This window comes from Dama dama, chromosome 5 (assembly GCF_033118175.1).
Source record: "Dama dama isolate Ldn47 chromosome 5, ASM3311817v1, whole genome shotgun sequence".
NCBI lineage: Eukaryota > Metazoa > Chordata > Mammalia > Artiodactyla > Cervidae > Dama > Dama dama.
In genome coordinates, this window is record NC_083685.1 from 19936537 (window position 1) to 19946930 (window position 10394).

A 10394-nucleotide genomic window follows, 5' to 3' on the forward strand; every position below is an offset into this window, starting at 1 on the left:
TAAAACAGACATGTAATAGACCAGTCCAATATTTCTAAGTGTTGGCTTTTATTTTAAACATAAATGTGGCTAGTGAGGAGATTCCCATTTCCTGCCTCTGTTTTCCAGATCTTACTTGAAATGTATAACTTTCCTGGCATCATTTGAGGCGCTGAATATCCCCATCACGTATGAATTATTTTGCAACAGCCCTAAAGAAGGAATGATTAAGGGTCTTTGGAAAAACCACAGCCACGAATCCATGGTATGTACACTGAGTTAGCTGTGGCGGCGGCCTCTGTCCTCTCAGATGCTGTTGCACTCACTTGGCTGCCTGCCACCACTCGGATCCCTGAAAGACAGATCCAAAGAAACCCTTGATTCCTGAACAGGTCTGCTGCTCTGAGAGCTTTCCTGTTTTCCTCTCCTGGCAGTTGACACAGCAGGTTGGAAGCTGCCTTACCTCTCTCCCAAAAGCCTAAGGCCTGAAGCCATCCCTTCCTATCAGGGCGAGGTGGGGGGGGGGCGGTGGGGACACTTTTTTAATCCCTCCCCAAGCCTGTCTGTCCTCATCTAGACAGACTGTCCTTGTGCAGGAAGTTTTGTTCCTCTTCCTTCTAGTTACCAGTGGGAGTTCAGTCTCTGAGGCAGCTGGAACCCAGGGCAGGAAGGATATGGGGCCAACAGGCAAACTGTTCTAGGACACAAGAAACAAAGAGGGGAGGAGGAAGAGGAGCCTGAGATGCTGTTTGTGAGTCCATAACTTCGAGAAAGAAAAAATTTTTTTTTTCTTTCCCTAGACAGATGAGGGACTTCATTGAAATTAGGCAGTAGACACAGGTTGGCTGTAAGCATATTTTGTCTTCAGCTATCCTACCTTTTCCAAAGATGGTTGAATTTATTGGTGTCTTGAAACAGTATGATTTTTTTTTTCCCCTGCTTCAGGCAGTAAAGTTGGTGACTGAGCTTTGTTTAGAATACAAAATCTATGACCTGCAGCTTTGGAATGGACTCTTGCAAAAGCTTCTTGGCTTCAATATGGTAAGTAAAACTCAGTGCCCTAGACTGCGGTGTATTGTAAAGATTTTGCGCAACATCTCCTAAACTGATACTTGCACTGATACTTGTTACTGAACAGATGTATGTGGAAAATATTCACTCTCATGGGTTCATACCTAACTTAGAGAATGTGGCGTGAGGCTAGAGAAAGTGCAGTCTCAAAACTGACATAAATTTCATTCGAAACAAACAGAAGAGTCCCTGGCGTCTTTTGGTGTTTGTGGATTTATAGGTGACCTTCTCAGAGAAGATACAGTCTCCTGATATTCTTTGTGAAAGTTTCAGACTCCTAGATTGGACTTTGAAATTTTCCATTTGGGTAATCTTCAGAACTTTTCTGTTTCATTTTTTCAGATTCCTTATCTAAGGAAGGTTTTAACAGCCATTTCTAGCATCTATCCTCTGTGGCAGGTATGTAGTTTTTTCTAAAATAAATTTTACAGACTTTAATCTTTAGACTCACTGACCTTGTGACTCACAGGTACCCTGGATTAAGTAGTCAGTTCCTCAGTGAAGCTGCAGGGTGCTGTTCCATTAAATTGGTGCCTAGACCCGGAATACTCTGTTCGGACTTTGCCTTCCCCGACATCACTTCCCCCAGCCCTCTAGGCCTCATGAATCACATCTCCATTTATGCTCTTAAAACACATGGGCTCAGCTATAACACCTGTCATGGTATAATTTTTTTTAAAACATTCATTTACTTATTTATTTGGCTGCATCAGGTCTTCATTGCGGCATTTGGGCTCAGTAGTTGTGGCATTTGGGCTTAGTTACCCTTCAGCATGTGGGATCTTAGTTTCCTGATAAGAGATAGAACCCCTGTCCCTTACATTGCAAAGTGAATTCTTAACCACCAGACACCAGGGAAGTCCTGGTATAAATTATTTTAATCACACATGTGACTGCCCATCTTGGACTTTGAAGATTCCTAAAGTCAGAAACCCTGTCATTCATCTTTTCTGAATTTCACTTGTTCACATGCACAATCACTATACATATATGTAATGCATATAATATATAATACGTGAGTGCTGAGTCACTTCAGTCCAATCATGTCTGACTCTTTGTGACCCTATGGACCGTAGCCTGCCAGAAATATATATATTTTATTCTTAGTTTAATAACTTAGAACATATGCTGAGTAAAATATGAAAATTTTCCTTTACCACTTCCCTTCATAATCTCCCCAGGAGTGACTACTGTTGACAGTTTCCTTTGTTCTCTTCTAGAGTTTTCCTATTATCGTATAAGCAGGTGTATGTATACGTGCATGTGTATATTGTGTGTGTGTGTGTGTGTGTTTTCATTTTTGTACATATAAATTAAATCACATTACATATAAATGTTTTTTTCAATGTAACAATGGTATCTTGGAGATTGTTTCCTATTAGCACATATAGATCTCCTTTTTTATTGAGATATAATTCACACATAAAATTTACCCTTTTAAAGTATACAATTAAGTGGCTTTTAGTATATTCACAGACTCACAGAGAATACAAAGAAGTGATTACCAGAGAGAAATGGGGAGTGGCAGATTAAGGATATAGGATTAAGAGATAGAACTACTATGTATAAAACAGATAAGCAGGACTTCCTTTGTGATCTAGTGGCTAAGACTGCACTTCCAATGCAGAGGGCCCCGGTTCAATCCCCAGTCAGGGAACTAAATGCCACAACTAAGAGTTCACATGCACAGTAAAGATCAAAGATCTTTCATTATGCATCTAAGACCCAGTACAACCAGAATAAATTTAAAAAAATAGATAACCAGCATGGGCATATTACATAGCATAGGGAATTATAACCGTTATCTTATAATCTTTTTTTTTTTTTAATTTTTTTATTAGTTGGAGGCTAATTACTTCACAACATTTCAGTGGGTTTTGTCATACATTGATATGAATCAGCCATAGATTTACACGTATTCCCCATCCCGATCCCCCCTCCCACCTCCCTCTCTACCCGATTCCTCTGGGTCTTCCCAGTGCACCAGGCCCGAGCACTTGTCTCATGCATCCCACCTGGGCTGGTGATCTGTTTCACCATAGATAGTATACATGCTGTTCTTTTGAAACATCCCACCCTCACCTTCTCCCACAGAGTTCAAAAGTCTGTTCTGTATTTCTGTGTCTCTTTTTCTATTTTGCATATAGGGTTCATTATCTTATAATCTTTACTGGAGAATAATCTGTAAAAATACTGAGTCACTATGTTGCATACCTAAAACTAATATTGTAAATCAACTATATTTCAGTTGTTTAAAATATAAATAAGAGGGTATTTTGCAGAGCAAAAAACAATAATAATAAATCAGCCAGGATTATGTGTTAATATCCTAAAATATATAGTATGAGGAATATTCTAGAATCTTGATGATCTAGAACAGGGAGCTAGCAAGTTAAGATTTTGGTCTTAACGTCAAGAATATAAGCTCTAAATGTATATAGTTCTGTGACTACAAAACAGAGTTCATAAAATCCCAGACATTAGTTCTTTAATACACGTGTTTCCACAGGTTCCCTACTTCAGCAGAGCTTGGCAGTGTGTGGTTCAGATACCGCTGCTTTCAGGTATTTTTCTGTGCCCTGAAATGTTGACAGTAGCATTTTATAGTTTTGTATATAGACAGGTTATTGGGTTTGTTTTGGTTTCTTTGTGTGTTTTTTGTGTTTTTTTTTTTTTAGTGTGGACCATTTTAAAGTCTTTCTTGAATTTGTTACAATATTGCTTCTGTTTTTTATGTTTTGGTTTTTTGGCCACAAGGCCTGCCGGATCTTAGCTCCCCAACCAGGGTTCAAACCTGTGTCGCCTGCATTGGAAGGCAAAGTCTTAACCAGTGGACCACCAGGGAAGTTCCTAAACACATTGTTGCTTTTTATTTTCAGCCTCTTGTCCTTTAAGCCCCAGTCAGCTGTCAGATTGTTGTGAGAGTCTCATTGCTGTTCTAGAGTAAGTAAAATATTTTTCCTACCCCCTAAATCAAATTCATTGCTTATAAAATTCCTTTCTAATAAACATACCTTATGAGTAATGCCTTTTTCCTCAGAAGTTAAGCACACCACGTGATTGAAAATAAAATATCTCTATTATTTTTACAGTGTCTACTTTCTTTGTGCAGTGCAGCTAATGAACTTATATTCAGTACACATTCTCTAAAATTTGTACCTAGTTTTAATGTAAATATAGAGTTCCTTTTGTGACTACTGTAAACCATATAGTTACATCATAGATTTTGAGTCTTCTAAGTATTTGTCGCCTGACATGTATAGACTTGAATCCGACAGGTTATTAACTAATTAACATGCTCTCTTGAAGATGTCCAGTTTCAGATGATCTCGACATGATCAGAGTGGCCAGACAGTATGTCCAGTTAGAGCTTCCGGCTTTTGCATTAGCGTGTCTAATGCTCATGCCCCACTCAGAAAAAAGGCACCAGGAAATAAAGGTATCTGGCAAATTACTCATCTGGGGCTGCCAAGGAGGTGGAAGGTCTCACATTGTATGTCCCCTACCAAAGATTGCACTTTCTTTTCATCAAACCTGTAAAGCATGAGTAGGATAGAAAGTTTGTGTTGGGGTCTAGTGGGAGGTATGACTGAAAGATAGATGAAGACTCATCTTAGAAAGCCTCAAGAGGAGTTTGGACCTTGTTCTCTATCAGTGGAGAACAGTGAATTTTCCTGCAAGTGCAAAGTGAAATGCTCCGGCGGTATTTAGAAGGAAGTAATCCACCTGGGCTTGATCAGAAGAGAGAGGGAGCAAGAAGTAAAATTTCTAGGAAGCTCTTGCATTTGGATAGAAATTCATCTCACTTGATGCACATACAACAGCCTTGTGACTAGGCCAGGGAAGCTTGAGGGGGTAAGTGCCCAAAGGAGGGTGGTGGCAACAAAAACAAACCAGAGGAAGATGGCTTGCTTGCAGCTTGACTTGGTGATTAGTTGTGGAAAATAGAAAAGTCAGGTTGTGTGTGGGTGTCTAACAAAGGCACCATGAGCATTCTGAGGGACAGAACTTTTAAAAATAGCTCCCATCCCCTTTATACTATAGAATAAATAGAACAAAGCATTTTGAACTGTTTTACAATGATTTCCCTGTGGGTAGATAAGCCAGTTCATAAAGATCTATATAAATGAACACACGTATTTTTTATTTGTCACTTGCTCTATTCGTTTCATTTTTTTTTTCAAAGCCATCTGTGCCTGTCCTTGACTTTGTTCTCTTTTGACTGGTCTTAAACTCATCTGTTAATGCTTTTCAGAGTTTTAGTATTTAAATAGATTCCTTCTGGCACTTAGGATGACAAAATGTTTATTAAACAGCTCTTTGTTGTTGAAATGGGTATTTGTAAAATGCTTTTTCCTTACTTCAGTAATTTTGTTTTTGTTGTTGATAGAGGTGGTCTTTTTTCTGTACTAGATACACTTTAAAATATTTCAAATGTAAATATGAAAACCTTCCAGATTTGACAGAAATTAGTAGTGATTATACTTTTCTATTAATTATGTTTTGATTTTTTTTTTTCTCCAGAATTTTCTGGGCTCGTGTGACCCTCAGATCATTTTACAGCAATTAGAGGAGCATATGAATACTGGCCAGTTGGCAGCGTTTTCACATCAAGTAAGTGGCAGTTTCCTCTCCCTTTCGTTACAAAAAATTTGTTATTAGGAGGTAATCAATTTTCCCCAAACCAAGATTAAGCTGAAAACTCACCATCTCCATCTGTTGTTAATATATACAATTAACGTCGCTTTCATTAAAGCCTCAGTAAATTTTTAAAAGTCAAAAACCCTGGGTGTCCTGTTTACTTCTGTGCACAGTGGAAAATCTGTAGCCTTCAATGCTTGTCACTATGATGAACAGATTTTCCTCAAAAAAAATCCCGAAGTGCTTAACAACAACAACTTTTAATTTATTCACTGTATGCTGAAATGGGCCAAAGCAGTCCATCCCCAGCCCACCCCCTCACAAGGAAGGCTTAGTCACTATGCAGTGATAATTTAACATCTAATTGTCAGAAATGCTTTGGTATTGAAGGAGACAACGTGACATTTAACACATTTTGAATATGATGATACCTGTTATTCTATAGATTAGAAGTCTGGTGCTGAAAAATATCATAGATAAGAAAGAGTTTGGGATTTTGGCAAAGACAAAATACTTCCCAGTGTTGAAATCACACATGATGAATACCAACAACATCACTGAACTTGTAAACTATTTGGCAGATGAGTTGAGGTAAGTTGATAAATTTTTTTTTAAAACAACTTAGTGTAAAAAAAACAAAAACAACTTAATGTAGAATATACTAAAATTTATCTTTACTTTGGAGGAAGATACCAAATAATTGTAAAGCTATTTGGTTGTAATTAAAGGCTCTGAATATTAAACTGTAGCATCACTACATTATGCATACCATACTGCTAACACATACTCAGAAGCAGCTGTTTTGTAACCCAGTCTCTTGGAACATGAACTTGAAATCAGACAATTAATCAAGCTGCCTGAAATCCCAAAATAGGCATCTCACAATCCTTCTAAAACCCCACATTACAACTTTATTCCTTAGACGTTTGACTAGAGGCATCGACAACTGTATATAACATCATTTTTTCTAAGCGTATCTAATTTTCCAGTACCCACAAGTTTAGAAATAATATCCCTTGGGATGGTGTTGGGTGCAGATTTGGAAATTAAAAAGAAGGGCAAAATGAGTTGGCACTGAAGAAGGAGAAAGCTCAATCAGGACTGAAATATTTCCAGATCCATCCCTACATTTGTTTGGTCTAACTGTGCTGATCCCTGGGAAGTGTCTCTTTCTCAGTATCATGCCATGGATTTCTTTTTCTTTTCTTTTTTAAATTTTTATTTCTTTTTTTATTTGGCTGCACCGGGTCTTAGTTGCAGCATGTAGGATCTTTAGCTGTGGCATGCGGGATCATCCTGTGGGATCTTAATTCCCTTTCCAGGGATCAAACCCTGGTTCCCTGCACTGGGAGCATGGAGCCTAAGCCACTAGATGACCAGGGAAGTCCCATGCCATGGATTTCTTTCTGCTTGTTTACCACTTGTGATCCAGCCATAATTGCAGGTTGTCGTTTATGAACAAGTAATATTTTTGAGGTAGCGTTGATATATATACTAAGCTGCACATACTTTAGGTATGTCATTTGGTAAAGCTTGATGTACACCTGTGAAGCCATTGCCGTAGTCGAGATGGCAGACCTACACATCACCCCCACATTTCCCTCATGCCCTTCTTCTTCTTATTTCATAGTTTAGATGACGCTTCAGTCTTTATAACTGAATATTACAAGCATTGTGGGAAGCCCATACCACCAGGCACCACGCCCTGTGAAACTCTGAAGGTAAATCTGGCCCAAGTTACTGGGTTTTAACCTGACACCATTTCTATTTCTAGGGTCTTGGTTTGAGCCAGCCTGTTCTGGAGATAAATGAGTTTTTATATGCAACTGCATGTGTTTTTACATTTCACTTTTTGTATGAGAGAGTCCCAGACTCAGCAGCCGTGTGGCCTCAAGCCAGTTGCTGTACCTGAGTGGCCTGCAGTTTTCAGATCTGGCCCTCCCAGCCTCTCAGGTGCTTTCAAGAATCACGACTCCTTGTGGAGTCTTGTTTTTAATACAGGGGCAGGTGACAAACCAAGTTTTATTGTATTTACTTATTTGGCTGTACCTCGAAGCTTGTGGGATCTTAGTTCTTCACCGGGGGCCTGAACCCGGGCCCACGGCAGTGCAAGTGCAGAGTTCTAACCACTGGACCACCAAACTAAATTGCAAAGTGCATTGATTAATGTTGTGCTGGAGTTACCATTGCTTTTATTTCTTTTTCTTTAATTAGCTAAGACATATATGTCCAGTATAGAAAAACAAAAATCTGGAGGAGGAAAAATAATAATAACAAAAAAAAAGATCACTTGAGATACGATCCCTGTTAACATGTTGGTGTGCATTCTTCTAAATGCTTTTGTGTATAAAAACCACACATAAATAATTTTTACTCTTGTTCTGAACTTAAGTATAAAGTAAAATTTTTCATTTTGATCGTGTTTTGGTAGTTTTAGTAAACATAATTAGGTTGTTGTGGTTTTTTCTTCCCTTAGTCCAGAGCAAGCATATTAAAGTATTTAGTCTACATTTTGTTAACATCCATTAGTAACTTCCTTTGTTCATTTCCAGTCTATTGTGATCAATGGCATAAGATTACTTTTTTCAAAAAGGGAGAGTATTGATTCAAGAGACAAGTTTGTGGCCCTTAAAATGTATCTGTTTTTCTCTGATCATAATTGTCTAAAATGCAAAATAATCTCATACATAGATTTTTAGCAGTATAGTTAAGTCTTTTCTGTAGTTTGTCAAACCATTTTCTATTTAAAACACTGACACTCATAAAAATGCTTGTGTTTCTTTCCATTTAGATGTTTAATGGATCCTAATCAAAGTTTTTTCAAGAAGAACAAGAAGTTTGGAATCTGTTAATAACTGACACTATTTATTACAGTTTTTAAATTGTGCAATCTGTGTGCAATAGCTATTGTCAAATATTCCCCGAGAAGTAATAACTAAGATGCTTAATAACAGCAGAACTGCCTCATAAACAACTGATGTCCCAAATTAATAAATCTTTTCCTTGCCAGTTATGTGCATAACTTGTAGAGACTCTATCAGTTTTTTGGTACTCTATATGAAGAAAAGTATTTTGCTCTCCCCATAAGTAAAGCAACTGCTTTCATCCTGTCTCTTCCACCTATGTAGGTAAGAATATTAGTCTCTCTTTTTTTTTTTTTTTTTTAAGTCTTTATTGAATTTGTCACAATATCGTTTCTGTTTTATGTTTTGGTTTCTTGGCCACAAGGCATGTGGGATCTTAGCTCCCCGACCAGGGATCAAACCTGTGTCGCCTGCATTGGAAGGTGAAGTCTTAACCACTGGGCCATCAGAGAAGTCCCAGAATATCAGTCTTTTTAACGTCATTCGAGTAAATATGTCTGTAATCTTTGCTGCTGCGTGTATCCATCAGTGGCCAGCCAGATGTACAGAAACCACTCTAGATAGTTGAAGCAGAGAAGGATTGAGTGTCAGGAACTGATTACAGAGGTGTCAAGTGGACTGAAAGGCAAAAGGGAGATGAAGAAGGGGCACTGGAGAAGCCGAAGGGGAGGGGCTGTTAGCCTAATATCAGAACCTGCCTTTGGGGACTTCCCTGGCAGTTCAGTGGTGAAGACAACGCTTCCCATGCAGGGGGCTCGGCTTCCATCCCTGGTTCAGGAACTAAGATCCCACAGCAGCACATCAAGTGGAAAAAAAAAAAAGAAGCTGCTGCTTTGGCTCTGAGCCAGGGGTGCCGCTGTTCCGGAGACTGAGCCTCCTCCCCCTGGCGCTGCTGCCCACGCAGCCCTTGGTCCTCCTCCACTAGTGCTGCACTGCCAAGCCCCCTCCAATAGGGGGAAAAAAAGCAGCGTTTTGCTTTCAGCAACCTTCTAATTCCCGTGCCTATGCCAAGAAATGACAGAGCTAAACAGAAGCCATCTGGCAAGGAGCCTGAGAGATGAAGGCTGCAGGCTGTAAGCCCCTGGCAGGACAGGAAGGAAGCTGGCAGGAAGGGCTGCGTGAAGCTGAAAACCTGCAGCAGTACCCAGCACACAGAAATGTTAATCACACCTCTTTTGGTTCTACTTGTGAATAAACTGAAGCTGATAATACTAGAATTCATTTGCCTTTGTTTGGCTTGTGGAGAAAAATATTTCTGTATAGGAAAGTCAACGTAATATAATTAAAAACATGGGTTTTGGATAAATAACAAGTCTGGGTTTGACCCCCCTGGCTCCATCACCTACTAGCTGTGTGATCCTAGATGAGTTGTTATATAATGTCCCAAAGCCTTAATCCTCTCATTTGTGTACCTCTTGGCTGCAGGTTTATTAGATGGTCCACCACTTACTGTCTTCTGGACTTTTTACACCAGTATGTTTCACAAAGCTTTTTTCATATCTTTGGAGTTACTTCCTTAACATACATTCCCAGGAACATATTTACCAGATCAAAGGGAACGCAGGACGTTTTAAAGACTAGATGCAAATTGCCAAACTGCATGCATTTCCAACGGTCTTCACGAAACCCTATTCCTACCAGAAACACACGTCACCTTACTTCATCCTCCCAAAAGGTGGGCAGTTTTTCTTTTTAAAACTTTTTGCTAATTTAATCAGTGAAAATAGTGTCTCGGTATTTACATTTGTATTTCTTTAGCATCTATGTGTTTAGTCCTTAAAAAAACTGTAATTATAAGGCTGAGCTCACAAGTAGAGCCTGTGATTGTTACTCTTGGGC

The 10394-nt window shown here is 39.0% G+C and overlaps 1 protein-coding gene across 2 annotated transcripts in view; it reads left to right on the forward strand.

Annotated features, from left to right (window-relative positions):
• The window catches only part of KNTC1 (kinetochore associated 1), a 74453-nt gene extending 64679 nt beyond the window's left edge, over positions 1–9774 (forward strand). For both annotated transcript variants that reach the window (XM_061141998.1, XM_061141999.1), the window contains exons 55-64: positions 109–244; positions 925–1020; positions 1393–1449; positions 3560–3614; positions 3930–3993; positions 4360–4489; positions 5575–5664; positions 6137–6282; positions 7322–7412; positions 8483–9774. In XM_061141998.1, the coding sequence (XP_060997981.1) occupies positions 109–244; positions 925–1020; positions 1393–1449; positions 3560–3614; positions 3930–3993; positions 4360–4489; positions 5575–5664; positions 6137–6282; positions 7322–7412; positions 8483–8500 (883 nt within the window). In that variant the 3' untranslated portion in view covers positions 8501–9774. The remainder of the gene's footprint in view (positions 1–108; positions 245–924; positions 1021–1392; positions 1450–3559; positions 3615–3929; positions 3994–4359; positions 4490–5574; positions 5665–6136; positions 6283–7321; positions 7413–8482) is intronic.
• Positions 9775–10394: the final 620 nt, after the last annotated feature.